General features: G+C 35.5%; 1 protein-coding gene across 1 annotated transcript in view; it reads right to left on the reverse strand.

Annotated features, from left to right (window-relative positions):
• SCIN (scinderin) overlaps nucleotides 1–21,883 on the reverse strand; it is an 83,230-nt gene that overhangs the window by 38,895 nt on the left and 22,452 nt on the right. Inside the window, exon 4 of the mRNA XM_058724966.1 lies at nucleotides 14,740–14,889. Coding sequence (XP_058580949.1) covers nucleotides 14,740–14,889 — 150 coding nt within the window. The remainder of the gene's footprint in view (nucleotides 1–14,739; nucleotides 14,890–21,883) is intronic.

Raw genomic sequence — 21,883 nt, forward strand, 5'->3', positions numbered from 1 at the left:
TGTGCTGTCCAATATGGTAGTCATTAGCTACATGCAGCTACCGAGCACCTGAAATGTGATTAGTATGACCATGTAACTGGGTTTTTAATTTCATTTAATCTTAATTAATTTAAATCAGAACTGTAATAGCCATATGTGTCAATGCTGTATTTGACAGTGTAGTTCTAGAGAAGTCAGGGAATCCTGTGGCCTTGGGGAATTCACCATGATACAGGTCTGATTCTCAGTGTTACAGTAACATCACCACATTAGATATTAGACTTAGAAAGTCCAACTCACAAGAAAGTTAACTCGTAAGTTATAATGTAGAGAGCAAATTCACAAGTTACCATACTATGGAAACCTACTTACAAGACGCTATCATGGAAAGCTACTCACAAATTATTAAAATACATAAGCCAGAATGCCAACTGATTAAATTAGAGCAGTTGTTTTAACTGGCTACATTCTAGAACCATCTGGGTAGTTATGATAAACAGTGCGAAAGTATGAATCTGAGCCCAAGATTCTGATTGAAGCCTGGTACTGTTGCGGATTTTCAAAGCCCTCTGGGCCTGTTTCTATGGTATATTCAAGGGTTTAGTGGCATCGGCTCTGTTAACTTGGTTCATCCATCTCAACCATCAGGACAGGTCTGCCAAGCATTCCTGATATTAAAATAGCTTCCCAGGGAACTCTTCCCCTGGACAAATTACCACGGCCTGGCAGTCAGGAAGCTGTCCTGGAGCAAATCTCAGGTAAAGATGTTTAGTCCTTCTGCCCTTTCTGGGAATCATTAAACTTTTTTTTTTTTTTTTTTTTTCGGGGGGCAGGACCTCAAACTCATTTGGGCATTTCTACCTGATTAGTGCTTGAATAGAAACTTCCATTGTTTGCCTCTGGCATTCCTGATTGTATGTTTCACAATGAGCATTCCCCCTTGTCTTCTTGACAATCCCTTCACCTGGCAGGCTCTGGCACTCTGAGCTGGGAGGACCCACTACTGAGTGACTCTGCGATTCTGTTTCCACACTTCAAATGGTCTGATAATTAATACCACTCATAATCATCACGATGAAATAATGTATGTGAAGTGACTGTCGCTATACTTGGCACATAGTGAGAATGCCACAAAAGTCAGATCTTGCATCCTTTATCCACCTTTATATACACTGAATCAAATTTGCCTTGGTCAAAGGGTCATTCTCTCTCTTTGACTGTGACCTTGCATATCACCACTTTGATTCTTTGAGTGATGATTTTTACCACTGAACTTCTTGCTACACATCTCCCTGCGACTTACATTTATTCACTTACTACTTGTTCATGTCTTAATCTAATGATGTCACTAAGTAGTCTAGGTCTTGATAGCATACCTTTGTCAAAGTCTTACATTTTAGATTTAAAATTATAACCAGTAGATCTAAATATCCCTCTTCAAGCAAAACCTAAAGAATAGTCTCCTGTGCATCAACAAATGAATAGTTAATAATGCTGAGAAAGAAAATAAGACCTAGTAATCCTTGGTTATAAAACTGATTCTCTGATCTTCCCATGTGGTTCAATCGTACCTCCCCATTTCATTTAGTCCTGTACATATGACCTTATTTTGGTGAGTCAGAATACATCAGTTACAGTTTATTTGTCAGTAAGGCTTATTTGTGGAGTGTCTATGATATATCAGCACCAAAGAAAAGGGCTGTGGCTATAACGGCTAATACGTTAGCTGTGGTCCCGTGTCGTCAGTGAGCTGACTTTCAGCACAGAGATGCTACATAGGTTTCACCTGGCTAACCCTCACTACAGACAGCGGCTGCAGGAGCAGTCTGCAGAGAAAGATTCTGAGGTTGCTTCCAAATTTAGTGAGAAGATTTAACATGATCCACCAGTCATTTCCTTCCTGGAAAGGCAGGAGAAGTGGCAGCACACATTCCACTTGTTTTTAACCCTAAATATATGAAAATAGCCTGTGAGGATTCTCAAATTCAGAAATGTTTAGGAAGTAAATGTAGTCCAGAGAGGATCACTTTCCTCCTCTCAAGGTTGGCTCTCTATCATAATGCCTCTGAGCTTCTCCCCTCGTAACTTATTGCTTATTTTCACCAAATTTGGAGATTATCAGAGGAAAAACTATCGGTTGGATGAAGGGTGGAATGGAGAAGAAGAAAGTGCATTTCTTCTCCAGTTTCTTCTTTTGGGGATGACAAGGAGACAAAGAGCTACACAGGGCATCCCAGTATGACAGCATGAGCTCAATAAACCTCTAGGAGCACTGTTTTCACTGTTCCTTTTCACCACATACACATATGCACATATTGACACAAATTTATTTTGTTTTACCTCCTTCTATCCCCTTAGGAAGAGGTCAATAAATATGATTTACATATTATATTTGATCAGATTAAGTCATGTTTTACGGCAAGAGTGTTGTGAACGCTTCAAGCTCTCTAGCTCCATAATTCAGAAAATTTCCAAGCACTGAAATTTAACTGAGAAAACTCAAAATGGCTTTCATATAGTCTGAGGTACCTGAAAAAATGTTTCCATGCTTTTTATATTACATTAAAAAAAATGTATTTTCTTTCCAAGAAAATGTCTACCCCAATTATCCTGTATGACCCTCCATAGTAAAGATGAAAGGTTTTATGCTGACAGTAAGAGATATGAAACAAATGTACTGAGTACAAACATTATGTTACCAAAGGTATTACTTATGATATGGAATACATAAAATAGGTATGACTGTCAAAAGTGTGCAGCAGGGGCCCCTGGGTGTCTCACTGGGTTGAGAGACCGCCTCTTGATTTCAGCTCAGGTCATGATCTCACGATTTGTGTGTTTGAGCCCCATGTTGAGTTCTGTGATGAAAGTTTGGAGCCTGCTTGGGATTTTCTGTCTCCCTCTTTCTCTGATCCTCTCCCTCTCTCTCTCTCTCTCTCTCTCAAACATAATAAACATTTTTTTTTAAATGTGTGTGGCATAATTTTTGGAAGTTATGAAAGAACTTGGCAGCAGATGGGATTCCCATCTGTCCGTATGTTTAAGACCATTGCTCTGGGGGTGCCTGGGTGTCTCAGTCTGTTAAGCAACCAACTTTGGCTCAGATCACGATCTCGCGGTTTGTGAGTTAGAGCCCCGCATAGGGCTCTGTGCTGACAGCTCAGAGCCTGGAGCCTGCTTCGGGTTCTGTGTCTCCCTGTCTCCAACTTGTGCTCGCTCTCTCGCTCTCTCTCTCTCTTTCTCCCTCTCTCTCTCTAAAATAAACATTAATAAATTTTTTTTTAATAAAAAGGAAAAAAACCATTGCTCTGCAGTGAAGACTGTCTGCATGTGAGTTGCAGCTCTCCCATTCCCATTCTCACTTGGACAAGTTAGGCAGCCTCTCTATGACTTACTTCCTTCACCTGTCAAGTAAGGGTATAGAGAGATGCCCTTGGTGCTCTGCCCATCTCACTTTGGTCGACTTTGGAGGTCATTTGTAGGTGATTTCTTAAAGGTCAAAGCCTTCTGCTCTCTGTCTCATGGGATTATCTGGCCATCGAGCTGTACTGTATCCATACACAAGGCAGGATGGAGTTCTGGAGAGTTAACACCCAGAGTGACCCTCAACTAATGAAGGATGGGAATTACTACCTAAATCCTACAGCCTCCTCAGCCTCCTGTGGGCTGATTCCAAAGTGTGTTCCATACAATTTCTCATAGGGTCCCTGTGGGACTAAGCCCCAGTTCCCCGTGGCAGTAAACCACATACTCACAAAGTATTGCCTCACTTTACTCCTCCTTGGTGTTTCCAGGATCATCTTCAGATAACTACCTGCCCCCAAGTCCTTGTATAGAGTTGTTTTTTTGGAGGAACACAAACCAAGACAGTGGATAACAAATATATCCACTTTCTAGGGCCATTGTAAAAATTAAATGAGTTCATCCTTGTAACGCCCATAGAAGGATTGTAGGCTCTGGATGTTTGCCGTGATGGTGGCTGTTGTTACCTCCTCTGCAGCAAAAAAAAATCCATCACAAATTTGTTTCTTAGATTATGGAATTTCTGTGTTAATATTAAGTAGTACTTGTATGATGTAAAGAAAAGTGCAACTTGAAAGATTAAGGAACACATAACAAAATTGAGTTTGTCCGTGAGCCACTTGCCCTTACCCCCTACAGGACAACAAGATGAGAGAAATTATGCCATCACATAGCAATAAAACTCCATGATGGTGAATATCACAAAAACGGATATTTAATTGTAGTACATTTGCTGCTTAGTTTGAAATAGTGTTTAATTAATGTATTTGTCTTGTCCACATGCACTTTGTCAGACTTCATTAAAATCTATTTTCAGTTTTGGTTTGTTTTTTAGTTGCTGGAATTCATTGAAATCGGGCATTGATATTTCATTTCTCCATTATGCATGGCACAGGACTTCATTTCCCAGTATATTTTGCATAGCTCTTGTTTGTTTGCATTAAGGTACTCATATATTTTAATATTTTTTAACAGTGTGTTGGTAACTCTTTCCTGATTAGTAAAATGTTATGAAATACCCAGAACTGAGGATTGCCTCTTGGTTTCCACTAAAAATATACCATATTTACGTGAACAAACCATGCTTTCCCAAAAAAGTCACTTTAAAATACTTTTTCATATATAAATATATATATAATATAAATAATATATACAAATTAAAAATAAACAGTAAGTATATTTTAAAAATATATATTATATAATAAATAATAAATAAAATATAAAATATAAATATATAAATATATAATATATAAATAAATATAAATTATATATATGTATATATATAATGATTGGATATATATGTATATGTATATATCCACAATAATATAACTATAGAATTGTACTGGATATCCTTGCAAACACAACAGCATTTCTAATAGCAATTACTGGTTTTTCATTTGCCCAAGGACTGCCAATATAACACAGTTCCACCACAGTGTGATCCTTGGCTTTCGATAACAGGATTTAGAAACACAATTTAAATGGGTCTCCATTTTAGGGAGTTCTTTCCAATACGTGAATACATTTCCTCACGATATTAAACAAATGTTAACTACAAAATAAATACTGGGGAATTATGAATTGCTGAATCTTGGAGAGCCAACTTTTAATGTCTGGACTTAGCCCATTCTTAGCACAAGATATAAGAGGAAACTGATATAAAATTAATAATACTGTGGCACCTGGTTGGCTCAGTTGGTTAAGCATCTGACTTGATTTCAGCTCAGGTCATGATCTCACAGTTCATGAGTTTGAGCCCCGTATCGAGCTCTGTGCTGGCAGTACATAGCCTGCTTAAGATTCTCTCTCTCTCTCTGCCCCTCCCTGCTTGCTCTCTCTCTCTCTTTCTCTCTCTTTCTCAAAATAAACAAAATAAACATTGGGGCGCCTGGGTGCTCACTCAGTTAAGCATAGGACTCTTGATTTCAACTCAAGTCATGATCTCATGGTTCGTGAGTTTGAGCCCCACATGAGGCTTTGTGCTGGCACTGCAGAGCTTGCTTGAGATTCTCTCTCCCTCTCTTTTATGCCCCTCCCTGCTCTTGCTCTCAAAATAAATAAATAAACTTCAAAAAAATTTAAAAAAGTAAAATAAACATTTAAAAAATTAATATTACTGTTAATAAATATTAATAAATAATTGAAAAACAAATTTATAAAATGAATGCCAAGGAATTATGAATCGCTGAATCTTAGAGATCTGGTTCTTTGATATCTGAGTTTGGTTCATTCTTAGCACAAGGAATAAGATGAAATTGACCTAAAACTGCTGAAAGAAAATAGTCTTACTGTTAGTTTTTTAAAATTATATACTATCACTAATATTATAACAAACACGAGGAATGATATAAAGAAAGAAAATGAAACCTGCCATTATAGTTCAATATTTATATTGGTTTATTGATGCAGATATAGACTTTGTAGGGGAAAGGATCTATCCTTCTATATATAGCCCATCTGTCCTAGAATCACACTATCTTATTTACAGGTCCTGTCACACACTAGATCCCACTTCAGCTGCAAAATAAATGAAACGTCACTTCCTTCAAAAATGATTGCCAAACAGTATTAATTTGGGTTCATTATACAAAAGTGACACCTGATCAATAAGGTCATAAGCCTTCATTTGACCTTTAGTGTGACAAAGTGGAAGATTATTTGGACTATTATATTGCAGCATATGGTTAACTACACTATTGATGTATTTCTTAATGACTCAGCTGCCCAGGTGTCCAGTGCGCTGTATTTCTTATCTTTGATCAGAATATTTCAACTTCCCACACTGGATAATCGAGTACCTAAGTTAAATGAGTACCTGAATTCAATATTAGAAATCCAAATAAAAGACTCATTAAAATAAATAACAACAATGAATGGTGCCTTGAACAGTGCCTGGCACATAGTGAACTATCAATAAATGGTAGATAAAAATAGCTATAGCAAAAAAAAAAAAAAAAATCTATAGCAACCACAGTGTTCCTGAAAGCATTACAACCCTGCAGTATGTGCTACCTGTCACTATAATTCATATACATATGATTATATATGAATATATATGAATACATATGATTATATATGAATACATATGATTATATATGATTATATATGAATATATATTCATATTCATGTCAACCCCCAGAAAATAGTTTCTCCCACTCTCTATAGCAAAATTTATTGTCAAGCTGGCTAACGTACAATGTATACACTGTGTTCTTGGTTTTGGGGGTAGATTCCCATGATTCATTGCTTACATATAACACCCAGTGGTCATCCCAACAAGTGCCCTCCTCAACGCCCATCACCCATTTTGGGATTTGAGTATGTACTGAGTATCATGGCTATAAAGCAAAATGGAAAAAATGATTTAATTATAATGCAACAGAGAGAAGAAAAGGAAAGATTCCCATTTTGGGGTACCTCTGATGCTTTCTCTCTACTCAGGACTAAACTAGAGAGGTTGGCAAATACTTTGGATCCTGGCAAGTTAAAAATCTTTGAATGGTTAAGGCCATAAACGGGCCTCCTCTTTCCACACGGCTCTCTTAATAATATTATTTCAGGCAATGAATACCGATGAACACCTATGTGCCAGACAACGTGCTACAAGAATGGGAAATTACAAAACATTTAAGACAATGTTCAATTTCCCAAGAATTTACAAGAAGACCCTGGAAAATAATGGAGGGATAAATAAGGAAGCTAAAGCTACTTGCACAGCACTCATGAAGTGTTGATCTGACGAAACTTTTGTCTCCTACTGTCTAAGTGTTTACTGTGTCCATTGACCAAATTATTATCTCATGCAGCTCAAATTTCCACCCTTACAAAGTACACAGTTGTGACTAACAATGAAATCAGTAAGAAGGCAACAGAAAATAGTTTACTGAGGGATGGGTGGGGGGTGCTATTACAAACCCAAAAAACAACCTTAAGTCTTACATTTAAGGAGCTCAAAATACCCATGTTTGTTCCCAGATGCTGAAAAGCAATGTGATTTTTATTTTTATATTACTTTTCTATAAATCTTTAGAACCTTTAAAAAATACTATATACTCATTGTTCCAAAATGGTCATGAGGGGATTTTCAAAACAGCTCCCTATTTCTTTCTTTCTTTTTTTAATGTTTACTTATTTATTTTGAGAAAGAGAGAAAAAGGGGTGGGGGGGGAGAGGGAGACAATTCCAAGCAGGCTCCACACTGTCAGCACAAAGCCTGACGTGGGGCTCGATCTCATGAACCAGGAGATCCTGACCCGAGCCGAAATCAAGAGTCAGATGCTCAACCGACTGAGCCACCCAGGCACCCCTAGCTCCCTATTTCTATTTTTGGTATCATTTGATACTATTCTACAAAGATAAATGGGGACTGATCTATCTAACCAAAGGTCATCCCCAGAAAATAGTCTGTCCCACTCTCTATATAGCAACATTTTCAAAATGATCATGCTTAATTTAAACATAAAATATTTTAGTTAAAAGATTGAATTGTGATCCCATGGAAATTCAATAAGCCGAACATTATGTTATGAAACAAACATTTCCACAGAGAAACTTTGACAGAATTATAAATTTCCAAATTTCCAAGTATTTCCAACTTTTTCTTTCTTAATCTTCTACTTTGCATGCTAAATAAAATATATGACTATTCCAATATCCAGGTTACTAGCTGTTCAAAATCACTCCAAGTTTTACTTTTCTGTAAATTTAGATTATATAAGAACTTAGGAAGCATTAATAATATGCAATGCCTTTTGATGTTAACTTTGGGGGAAGAATAACACAAATATATCGGGTGATTTTAAAAATAAAGCTCTACACTTGTATAGTTCCTTGGAGTTCATGGGGTATATTCACTTTTAATCTAGCGATGAGAAGAGGCAGTACCAGCACTGTGGGCCACAGCCAAGCAAAGTAGTCAAGGTCAGTGGACAGCAGTGTTGTGTGCTAGAGAGAGAGAGAAGTGGGTTTTTGTGGTAGCTGGACACTAAGTGGGGAGGTGAGCTGACCTGGAAGGAAGCACTCTACAGATAAGAGTATCCAACTACAGCTCCTGGAAACATGCATTTTTATCATAGGATGAAAAGTTTTAGATACCAGCTACTTGTTTCTTTTTTTTTTAATTTTTTTAATGTTTATTTATTTTTGAGAGAGAAAGGACAGAGTGAGAGCGAGAGCAGGGAAGGGGCAGGCAGAGATGGAGAATCTGAAGCAGATTCCAGGCTCTGAGCTGAGAGCACAGGGCCCAAGGTGGGGATTGAACCCATGAGCCATGAGACCATGACCTGAGCTGAAGTCAGAGTTTAACCAACTGAACCATCCAGGTGTCCCGATATACCAGTTACTTTTTAAAAAAATTTTTTTTAATGTTTTATTTATTTTTGAGACAGAGAAAGACAGAGAATGAGCAGGGGAGGGGCAGAGAGAGAGAGGGAGACACAGAATCTGAAGCAGGCTCCAGGCTCTGAGCTGTCAGCACAGAAGCCAATGCGGGGCTCAAACTCACAAACCGCGAGATCATGACCTGAGCCGAAGTCGGATGCCAAACCGACTGAGCCACCCAGGCGCCCCTTCCAGTTACTTATTTTTAATGTGCTACATGCTTTCACCTGAAGTACACGCTGCCTAACACATGGGAAGGTATTGTAAGTCAATATAAACAAGCCCAAGACTCAGCTATTACAATATAAACAAGCCCAAGACTCAGCTATTACTTTCCAAAAGGTTAGTTGTTAACTATCCACCTGCAGATAGAAGACTAGTAGAATATATGAATTGTACTTATCTAAATTTCAACTGCTCTTTTATAAATGCAGTTGATTTTAAAACAATCAACAGTACGTCTTTTTCATATCTTCACCAACACTATTATCTAAAACATAGAAGAGTTTTTTTAAGAGATACTACTATACTTTAGAAAATAGAAAAACAAATGTAATGGGTTTCTGGTACCATGTGGTTCACAGTTAATTGTATTAATTATCCAAATACGAATGATTAAGGAGTTAGAGCTATAAAGGCAACACAGATCTAAAGGCAGTTTAGTGCCTTCCCTCAAGGAACTTAGCCTGGCAAATGATAACACATAAATTTTATTTGGCAAAATACTTGGGAAAAATAGAACTAAATTTTTATTCTTAGCTTAAACAGACATCTCTAAAGAGTAATTTAAGAAATACTTACACTATTTAACTCTAGATTTTACTCACAAGATACCCAGATGAGCACATCATACATATCCAACCAACTTGCCAAGAGAATGACTGAAAACGCTATTTTATTTTCAAGTTGACAACTATGACTTAGAATAAGATGAACACAAGTCCTATATTGGGAGATTCTTCGGAGGTTAATTTAGCCTATATGCTATTATCATATAGCCTAAAATACACGAATTTCATCATGAGAAGGCTTCCAATCATGGTGGTATCCTTTCTGGTATTTGTGGAACCTCACAATCTGCTCCCATTTTCTGACTCTGTCTTAGATCTAGTGTGTGCTCTTCTTCTCAGACAATAAAATAAGTAATTTCTGAGCTTCACTGGGAATGAACAGAGGGCTCAATAAATACTTATTAACTGACACATAACATGATATGCCAATTTTCTTTCTTGTCCAGAACCTGAAAAATGATTGCATGACTTCCCAGGGAGCCTTAGTATTTTTATAAAAGCAAGAAATCTAACGGTTCGGCAATATAGCACTTGCTTACAATTTCCTTATAGCATGGTTACTGCCAGTATTCTTCAGCTAGCATTTACAATGATGATAGACTTAATAAGCTCATTAAATTATATTGAAAAGAAGTCTTTTGAGGTTAAGGCAAATTAGTTGATTTCTGTTGTTATTTCAAAAAATCTTGCCCCTTCTACATTCTATTTTTGATATCTACCAGATGGTGCTTTTTAAAACATGAGTCTGTAAAACTGATAAATTATCAACCTTGCAATTTTTCCTCAGGGCACTCTTTTAGCTTCCCTCCTAATGTTTAGAGGATGAATAGGACCAATGAAGAAAGTTTTGAACCTTAGGGTTAGTGGCATATTTAATTTTCATTCACATTCATTGATTGTTTCTTTTAAATAGGAAAAGAAGAAAGAGCAAGAAAAAAGCTTTCCATAATTTATGGGCAGTTTTTCCTGGTAAATACATTTACAGTGATGAAAAAATATGGGTGAGATGTGACTTTACCTACAGGCTTTAGTTTAGTTCCATGGACAGAATAATTTTCATATTTAGGCAGATGAGTTTTTAAAAGTGCTAAAGACACAAGAAAGAAGCTGAACATATACCCTATTTCCCCAGACAGTCTTGTTAATACATGTTGTCTCTTAGTGCTGTCTAATGTGGGCCCCCCTTAATTACTCCCCCAAGTATTTTGGTTTGAAGGGTAAATTTATGATCATCATAGAATTAAATCATATCAAAATTATATGAATGGTATGGTATTAACAGCAGAAATCTCTAAAAATAAAGATGAATTCTTTAAAAAACTCTCAAAGTTTTTTTCACTTTTTTTTTTATAATTTTTTTTTTCAACGTTTTTTATTTATTTTGGGACAGAGAGAGACAGAGCATGAACGGGGGAGGGGCAGAGAGAGAGGGAGACACAGAATCGGAAACAGGCTCCAGGCTCCGAGCCATCGGCCCAGAGCCTGACGCGGGGCTCGAACTCACGGACCGCGAGATCGTGACCTGGCTGAAGTCGGACGCTTAACCGACTGCGCCACCCAGGCGCCCCAGTTTTTTTCACTTTTTATTATGTTTAGCACTTTGATGTGTTTTCACTATTTATTGTGTTTAGCACTTTGATATTCCAAATACTCAGCATCCAATATAGAGTAATGATAACAGAATCATTTAAATAGCTTAGAAGTCTTTGATTTTAAGTCATTACTAATCATGTACTTTCACAGTTTCTGAAGACAAATAACTTTAAAAGAATATCATTAAAAATGAATCACTTAAAAGGACCATTTTAAAAGACATTTTGAAAGATTTTTAGATTTTTAGAATCCTTTTCTAGCAATATCAATAGTTGCATTAGACTCTCAGAAAAAGAAATGACATTCCATTGTCTTCTACAAGGAAACCTTTTGTGTGCGTGTGTGTGTGTGTGTGTGTGTGTGTGCACGCGTGCGCTATAAACCACTTTGGATAACTTCTGAATCCTATAACCCTCTTCTAAGAAAAAAACTTTTTAATCACATAAAATAGAATACAAAGTACTACAATGGAAACCTATTATATTGGGATACAACTATCAAAATGTATTTTCTAAATGTGATAAAGTAATACATAAGAGTTTTAATTTACTCATTAAATAACAATATTGAACAGCAGGTCTAATAATTATCGTAATTACCAAGAAGTGACAAACAGCAATGATATTTTAAAGTTATCTGCAATAACATGACCTGACAAGTCACAGAGGCTGCTTATACTACTGTTTCGTCAACTATATTCACACTTGGAGAAGGTTTTCATGAAAAGGTTAGTAGAAATAAGGTAATTTTCTCCTAACCTAGTTAATGATCTCTTTGAATTTTATCATTGTGGGTACAATGTTAGGAAAACCTAGAAAGTCAAACTAGTTTATTATAGGTGCATGATTTATTCATCAAACAACTATTTACCCTTGTAACCAGGCTACAAAACAACATTTGTGAAAACAAAAAGCCCAACAAATTCTTTTAAAAAGAAAATTCATTGTGTAACTGAGACCTATGAAATGTAATGCAGTATATACTGAATGAACTGAATAGAAAGCAAAGTAGATGTTTTCTAGAATATTTTAAAAACCAAAAAATGAAAATCCCCTTTAAAAAAGACATCACATTTTATATTAAGTATTATGTCCTTTATCTCTATCATTAATATTTTAAAATCAAAGTTATATTTTTACAATTTTTTTTCTTCAGGTTTGCACTTCCTTTACAAATTTAACAGTGTAATGCTTATGCTTTTTTTATCTCAAAACTCTGAAAGAAATCCAATAAGCAAGTGTATCAAATGTATATATGCATAGTTCAGGCCCTCAACCTCAGTGGTTTCACTTCCTGGAAGAGAGTAGAAATGATTTGGTAATTAAACACAGAAACTGCCTAAGAGACAAGGTGGAATGACAGACCCTGGACCCTAAAGGGACCAGAAGCCACCCTGTCCAACCCTTTACTTCACAAATGAGGAACCAGAGACAACAGAAGCTAAGGGACTTGGCTTGGGACCCAAGATGACAGTAGAAAAGCTCATCAGATAGTTAACACAGCCCCTCCTCCACTACTCCACCAGGGCAAATCTTGGACCTGGGTCCACACCTACCAAAGCATAGTTACTGAAACAAGAGGTTACAATCAAGTAGAAGTACATCCTACTTCTAAATTTTTGCTTCCAAATATGAAACTTGGAAGCCTTAAGTGGTGATTACATTTTACAACAGAGGCCTTTAAAGAATATTAAAAGTTCAAGAAGTTGTTTTGAATAGCTTCCAAAGTCTAATTTATTAGCCATGTTATTATGAATATTGAAAAGCCAATTAACCTCTAATTTTACTTTGTTTTGTTGGATATCCTTTTTTCCCTGATTATAAAATGAAAACACACATCTATTACACTATTACAATAAACTTTGAAAATACAAAGACAAAAAGAAAAAAAATAACAAGCAGCCAAGAGCCAAAGGCAAAATTAGTAATATTGCCAATATTTCAGCATATTTCTTTCCAGATATATATGTACATATGAATATATAGCTATATACCTACATATAAACATATATTATTATTACATGTAAAATTTTATATCCTGCCTTTTCTCTTAGCATTTAACCATGAACATCTTCCCAGTGAATAAAAGTCACTTCTCAAAAATCACTAACATGAATATCTGTGTTTGGTGGTTATTAAAATAGTAAAGTTTAAAGATATTACAATAAAAGGGGTGCTTGGGTGGCTCAGTCGGTTGAGCATCCAACTTCGGCTCAGGTCACGATCTAGCGGTTGGTGAGTTCGAACCCCACATCAGCCTCTGTGCCGACACCTCGGAGCCTGGAGCCTGCTTCAGATTCTTTCACTCCCTCTCTCTCTGCCCCTTCCCTGCTCACATTCTGTCTGTCTGTCTGTCTGTCTGTCTGTCTCTCTCTCTCTCTCAAAGATAAATAAACATTTTTAAAAAAGACATTACAATAATAAAATTATCTCACATTTAATTTTTGATCAGTGGATTATGGAGGCTATTGCTACATCAAGTGACTGTCATGTATAAAAACGCTGTAAATCAAAATTGTTAAAAACGTGTACAAGATAGTCATTAGAAAAATTTAAGTGCAAATAGCTAAAATCATTGAGGAAAATGTGTAATATCCCAGGAAATGAGAAAAATGAGAACTCAAAGAGATATCACCTTTATATGCAAGAGGATTCAAGACAATATTATTATAACAGTAAATTTTGATGGGGTTCTGTAAAGTCAAGAGGGAACAAACATTGGTACAAACATTTTAGTGCTTGACATACCACAGGGGTTCAATAAATATTGTTTATTGAACAAATGGGAATCAATGTAGCAATATATATCAAGAAACATGAATATGATTATACCCTTTACCCATAATTGTAAGGGAAAATATAAAATATATACACTTTGGCACTCACTGCTGTTTTCTTTAAGGAGTAACATTGTTCACAACTAAACGTCTAAGACTGCTAAAATCGTTAAGTAAATAATGTAGGTATAAAGAGCCATGGAGATAATTTTCAAATTAATTTAACCACTATACTATAATCATAAGTGTCTTGCCTATAATTCATGGTTTAAAATGATTGAAGTATTTAAAATATTGGTATATTTAATCTTTTGGAATAAGATTTTATTTCATTCTTTTAGTATAATAATTAACTTTAAAATTGAAAAATATCCCTGCATTAAAAATATATATATTTTACTTCCAAAATATATTACTATAGCCAATCTCAGAACTGTTCCCTGTCTGTCCTGTGTGACAGACGATGAAGTCAGAGCCTCCTCTGGTGGTCATACCAAGGGTGAAAGAAAACAGTCATGACTTTCTGTTTTCTCTATACCATCACTTAGACAACCTTGATGTTTCCTCTTACCTAATCTTGGCCTAGACTTAGTTTTTGAGAATTAGCTTAAATTAACACACACACACACACACACACACACACACACACACACACACACGACTTAGAGTGGTAAACCTTTAAAAAACAAGTCACAACACCTTTGTGAGTACTGATGGTTCACTTCCGTCTTCCACCACAATTAGTTGTGATCTTCCTTTCCTTTCATTGTCCCGAATGCCAGTGGCAACTTGGCTTGCCTTCAGACGCTCGTATTTGTTACATGAGGAACCACACCACTGGTAAATTTCCTAAAAGAAAGAGACAGATCCTTTGACCACAGAAATACATGGAGGACATTCAGCCCTGTTGTAATACTCACTGTGATTAATTAGGAAAAAAATAAAAAGATCTAAAAAATGAAATTAAAGTTATCTATTGTTGAGGTATATACATGATTTTATACTTCATTCTGTATCCTGTTGCTTTGAGTTAGCATCATAACATAACCACTTTTTAAACATGGGACACATAAATATTTACTCACCATTCTTTTTATATATCCACTAATTACAATTTATGAAAGAAGAGTTGTATATACTACTCAAATTTAAAATAAAAATTTACCATATTTCAGAAAGGTAGTCAAGAGTCTGTTGTAGTAATGTGTTCTTGATTTATAAAAATTGATCTAACACTTTTCTAAAGCAACCTAATGAATCTTACCAAGAGCCATAAAAATAATTAAAACCTTTTTTGACCCAGTCATAACACTACCTGGAATTCATTTTAATAAATTATTCATAAAGATTAGGAAAAACCATGTGTACAAGGGTTTTCATTGCTATATAACTAGTAAGGCATTGGGAAGACATTAAATGCTCAGTAATAACAATTATATATAATTATGATCCATAGAAAAAACAGATACTTAATATCAAAGTTGTATTTTAACACAGAAATTTATAAAAATAAAAATAGAATGACAGTTTTGATGTATTATACAGTAAGTAGATTATATTAGCTGCCATTTAGATTAAAACATTGTATGATTTTGACTCAGGTACAGTGTTTAGAAGGTATAGATACAAATGTAAAATAGCCAAATAAAATTTTCTCCATTAAATGTGGTTTAATGAAAGAAAGAAAAATATAATGGTACCTAGGTTTGGTGGGGGTGTGGGAATGGGCATTATCACTCTCTATTTGGGTTGTATAAACTGACACAATCATTTTATGAGGGAAGTTTGACATTGTATCAAAAAATTATACGTGTTTTTAGAATCAGGAAATTCCATTTCTAGTTATATTACAGAAATATTCGGGCATGGTTTACAGCAAAACAAAACAAAAAAGCCACAAATGTCCATCAATAGGGAGATGGCTGTATAAATGTTGTTCTATGGATATTGCAGACTATTCCTCAATGGCTTAAAACTGAGGAAAATGTTTAAATACTGACATAGACAATTATTCAAGTTACACCATCCAAAATTAAATAAAGACACAGAATAATATAGTTCTATTTAAGTGGAAACAAAATCATAAGCTCTGTTTCTGAGTTTGCAGAAAAATACTTCTATTTTTTTTATTTATTTTTTTAATGTGTATTTATTTTTGAGACAGAGAGAGACAGGGTGCGAGTAGGGAAGGAGCAGAGAGAGAGGGAGACACATAATCGGAAGCAGGCTCCAGGATCTGAGCTGTCAGCAGAGCCTGATGCGGGGCTCGAACTCACGAACCGCAAGATCATGACCTGAGCCGAAGTCGGACACCCAACCGACTGAGCCACCCAGGCGCCCCAGAAAAATACTTTTAAAGATACACAGTTTTACCAGATGGATAGAGGCATGTATACACAGAAAGAAAGCCTTCAACTTTCACTATATCTAAGTTAAAAGGTTTTTGTTTTGTTTTGTTTTCTTTTTTAAAGTCACTCACATTTATTAGGTGCCTATTATGAGCTAGAGGCTGGGGATAGAGAGAAGAATGAGAAAGCTAGCAAGGAGGGATTGATATGTAAACAACGAATACTAATATATTTGCACTACACTCGGTTTTCAAAAGGGTTCCACACAGGGTTCTTCTAGTTAGTCTTAGAGAGCTGGTTACCACAGTGGTTAGTGTGAAGGAGACAGATCCCGGTGGCAGCTTACCATCTATATGACCTTGGGTTTACAATTTTCAAAAGAGCACATCAATTAACAACAACATCAAAGAACGCCCAAGCAGTCAGAGAGATTGGCTCTTTTCTCTGATGATAAGACATTTCCAGCTCAGAGTCTTTTCTTTATTTAAAATTAGTTTACTGATTGGCTAAAATAGGCAAGCTGTCTTCTGGGCCCTAGGGGCCCAACTTTGAATCGCAAAGGCCTGGGACAGTCTCTCTGATCCCTCACCCAACCATGTTCCTGATGCACCTACTCCATATTCCTCTTCAAGAATAAAATACATGTTTTAGGAATTCAAGCCTTTATAAGAAGTAAAATAAAAAAGACTATGTCTTGCAACTCCTTTCACTCTAGAATCTGAACTAGTCTACGTGGTCAAGGGGCATTTCTTTTCTGTTTTTAAAAGATTGGTACACTGCTATTGTTTGCTGTCTATTTTCTTTTCTACATCTAGGTATCTGAATATAGAGAATCACATTTGGAGTCAATTTGAATACTATGCCCAGGTCAGCAGTTAACAGAGTATAAACAAATGGTTGCCAACAATTAGTCAGTGCCTATCACTGAGCATTAAAATCAGGTGATGGGGTAGGAAAGGTGATTTTGAAAAATACACATACTTGAGCGATACCTTAGGGACTCTCAGGTGTGTTCTGGGCAGCCCTGTTTTTTGGACGCACCTTAGATGGTTCTAGCATTCAACAAGTGCTGAGAACCCCTCAGCCCTGCTGGTGCCCTAGCACATTGCACCTGGCAGGCTTTAACAAAGAATCTGTAACATCTAATTACTCAATGCAGCCAAGCAGGCTTCTCTGAGAAGTACATCTAGCCTCTTGGCTCAGATTTCTTTCCTATGCTATTCCATGAGACTTTGTAAATGATCCTTTTCTCAGTATGTTTGAGAAAACAAACTACTAATATTTACATTATGGGGAAATATAGGGCATAGATAAGAAGATCAGATCTCTAGATTTCTCAGACTTATTAGCAACTTTCACTACTGACTTGTATTTATATAATTGTCCAACAGGTGTTTATTTTCTCCCTACCTTCAAAGAGATGATATAAATCATGCTAAATTTCATTAGCTTCTGTAAAGCATTATGGAAGCTTGGCAAAATGTGTTTAGAAAAGAATTGTAGATAATAATTTAATATAATTATTATTTAATGTAGAATTTTACCACGTTCCATGAAACCCAATATATTTTCTATGATACTACCTCGGGCTGGGAGTTTCTATGTGTAGTATCAGTTCACAGATAAATTTAGTTATAGAAAGTATTCCTCACCATTACTGATAGGCCTCAGTTTCCACTTTGAAAATAGCAAAAAGAAAAAAGCTGGAGATATCACAATCCATGATTTCAAGATATACTACAAAGCTACAGTGATCAAAACAATATGGTACAAGTGCAAAAGCAGACACTTAGAATAGAGAACCCAGAAATACACCCATTCCTATATAGTCTCTTAATCTATGACAAAGGATGCAAGTATTTGTAATGAGGAAAAAACAGTTTCTTCAATATATGGTGTTGGGAAAACTGGATGGCTACATGAAAATGAGTTAAACTAGAACACTTTCTTTCACCACACACAAAAATAAACCCAAAATACATTAAATACCTAAATGTAAGACCTGAAACCATAAATTCCTAAAGGAAATTATAGGCAGTAATCTCCTGGACATTAGCCCTAGCAACATTTTTCTGGATGTGTCTCCTCAGGCAAGAGAAATAAAAATGAAAATGAACAATTGAGACCACGTCAAAGTAAAAAGCTTCTGTGCAGTGAAGGAAACTATCAACATAATGAAAAGGCAAACTACTGAATAGGAGAAAATATTTGCAAATGATATATCCAATAAGGAGTTAATATCCAAAATATATAAAGAACTCATACAACTCAACACCAAAAAAAAAAAAAAAAAAAAAAAAATCTGATTAAAAAAATGGGCAGAGCACCCGAATAGACATGTTTTCAAAGAACACATACAGACAGATGGCCAACAGACACAGGAAAACATGCTCAACATCACTCATCATCAGAGAAATCCAGACCAAAACCACAGTGAGATATCATCTTACCCCTGTCAGAATGGCTAGAATCAAAAAGACAAGAGATCACAAGTGTTGGTGAGGATGTGGCAAAAAGGGAACCCTTATGCACTGTGGATGGAGACGTAAATTGGTGCAACCACCGTGGAAAACAGTATGGATGTTCTCAAAAATTAAAAATAGAACTACCCTATGATCCACTAATTCCGCTCTTGGAATAAAGAAAATGAAAACACTAACTTGAAAAAGTATACGCACTCCATGTTCACTGAAGCATTATTTATAATAGCCAAGCTGTGTAAGCAACCTATACATCCACCTGATACGTGAATGGATAAAGAAGACACACACATACACACACCTGATATTACTCAGGCATAAGAAAGAGTAGGATTATATCATTTGTGACAACATGGATAGACCTAAAGGGTAATATGGGAAGTAAAATAAGTCATACAGAGAAAGACAAATATCAAGATTTCACTTAAATGTGGAATCTAAAAAATAAAACAGACAAAAACCAGAAACAGAATCATAAATACAGAGAACAAACTAGTGGTTGCCAGAGGGGAGAAGGGTGGATGAAATAGGTTACTGGGATTAAGAGATATAAACTTCTAGTTATAAGATAAATGAGTCACAGGGATAAAAAGTACAGCATAAGAAATAGAATCAACAACATTGTAATAACATTATATGGTGACAGATGGTGACCACACTTATCGTGGTGAATGCTGTGTAATGTATGGAACTGTCAAATCCCTATGTTGTACACCTGAAACTAATACAACATTGTTTGGCAACTATACTTCAATAAAAAAAAATTTTAAATAGTGAAATCTTATGTAGGAAATGCTTATAAAAATAACAAAACTTTTAAAAGTAGAATTTTCCTTTTAACTCAAGATGACCAAATCACTAAAGAAAGCGTGACAGAAAATTTCTAATTGGACATGAAAATGAATGCTTTGTGTTATGCTTACTCTTTTGTCATCTATTTTGTGCTGCTATTTCTATAAAAGCAACAGATTACCTTATTTACTAGACTTAATTTTCCATGGTTAATTCAGACATGAAATACAATGAAATATACACTGCGCTTATAAACTGCCAAAAGCCAGAATTGTTTAAAGAGTTATATTAATTAAAAAACCCTTTTCTTTCAAAGTTGCTTAAGTTTTTCTGCAAAATATATTTCATTTGATCATGGCAGCAATGCATTAAAACATGCTTTACATTTTAAACAGGAAAATCCATTTAAATTTGCTAAATGGAATCTTAGCAATCCATTAAATTTGAGCAATTTAAAGTCTATCACGGGTGGATGATGTGTTTAGGACATCACATTTTAACAAAGCTCTACTGTACTGAAATAAATGTGTGCAGTACTATTAATAAGTTGTACTGACAACACTTACTTTATTCAGAGGTAGCTGGTTAAGACCACTTCACCACTCTGTGCACAAGGAAACTCTGTACTCAATTGGCCTTGCACTTGTAATTTAACTCACCCTATTTTTTGGAAAGAGTGAGCTAAAAAAAAACAAACAAACAAACCCAAAAATGCTACACAGAGCTAAAAAATCCCTGAATTGATGTAATAGGTTGATATGTATTACTACAACAAAAAGTTTTCATTGTAATTTAAATTGTTTTATTTATAATACTTTAATGGGATTTATTTAAAAAGCCTGTTGTAAATCTGATTTAAGTAGACTCAACATTGAAAATTACAAAGCAAACATGGTTTCAGGGGTAACTATTTACCCTCTAGGATCCTAAGGAATTTGACAACTCAACACTAAATGTTGTACTTCTTTGGGGGAAGGGACATAAAACCCTTTGTCAATATGGAAGCATCCATTTGCTTCAGAATGAAATACGCTTAAATTCTGGCAAATATTTGCTGATGTACACATTGCTTCTGGACACCCTACAGTTGAAGTTTGTGAAATTACAATTAACTCTTAATATACAAACTATTAAAGGAAAACAAAATTACTCTGGATAACTGGAAAAGTACATAAGACAGTAAATATAAATCTGTTACAGGCAATTCATTTGGACCACCAATAATAAGAAATAAAAGCAACTGAGTGAAATTTATGGAAACAACCGCACCAAGGACAAAGTAGACGTTTCCAAAATTTCCTTTAAACTACGTGGTCAGAGTTAACAAAACATAAAAGTGCAGTCAAACCTCATTTGAGGACAGGAAATAAGAGTAGAAATAAAACAATGCTCAGTGATGTCCTTGAAGGGAAACAAGATTTCAGAAGCTGAGTTTAAGGAGCACCCACAACTGCCCATGTGATGTTGACTCATAACATGCAAGGAATTCATCACAGACTCATTATTCTTTTGTCTTTTACTAAGTTTTTTATTCTAAATACATCTATAATTTTATAAAAGGAAAAGAGGGGCCAGACGTCTTCCTTTCCCTTGCCTCTACTGGCTTTATTTTTACTGTGTGTAGTTTTCCCTTAGATCTAGTTAACTAAATATAAAAGTTTATTCAGATATCCCTTTCTGCTGGAGGCTCTCTAAGCATAACTTAAACACGGTAATGACTTGTGAGATACCTCCTGTTTCTATTTCAAAACTTTAAACCATGATTTTTATTTTTTATTTTTTTTTTAGCTTTTAGACGAACAAGTATTTATTTGCATCCTATTTTGTTGTTCAAACCCAAACAAGGCCAATATTATTCACTGACCTATATGTGTATTTTTAAAAACACCTCTGATTGAAGAATGGAAGGTGAATGGATTGTGTATGTGTGGCCACTAAAGGCTTGGTGACAAGAAAGGAAGGGATTGCAATATGAACTAGGGCACAGCAATGGTGATGGAGAAGAGAAGAATCGAGCAATAGCTAAAAGGTTAAAGCCTACAGGATTGGTCTACAATGCCCTTTGGATGTATCCTGTAAGACCGGGAGAGGGGGATATGACTTGCGCCCTTCTAGACTGGCTGCTGGTAGTGATGTCATGAGGTGACAACTTTGGGATCATTCCTTTCACGATAGTGGGAGGTGGTGAAATTATGTTCTTAATACTCTTCAGACTACTTGGAA

Source organism: Neofelis nebulosa, chromosome 4 (genome assembly GCF_028018385.1).
Source record: "Neofelis nebulosa isolate mNeoNeb1 chromosome 4, mNeoNeb1.pri, whole genome shotgun sequence".
In the NCBI taxonomy this organism is placed as follows: domain Eukaryota; kingdom Metazoa; phylum Chordata; class Mammalia; order Carnivora; family Felidae; genus Neofelis; species Neofelis nebulosa.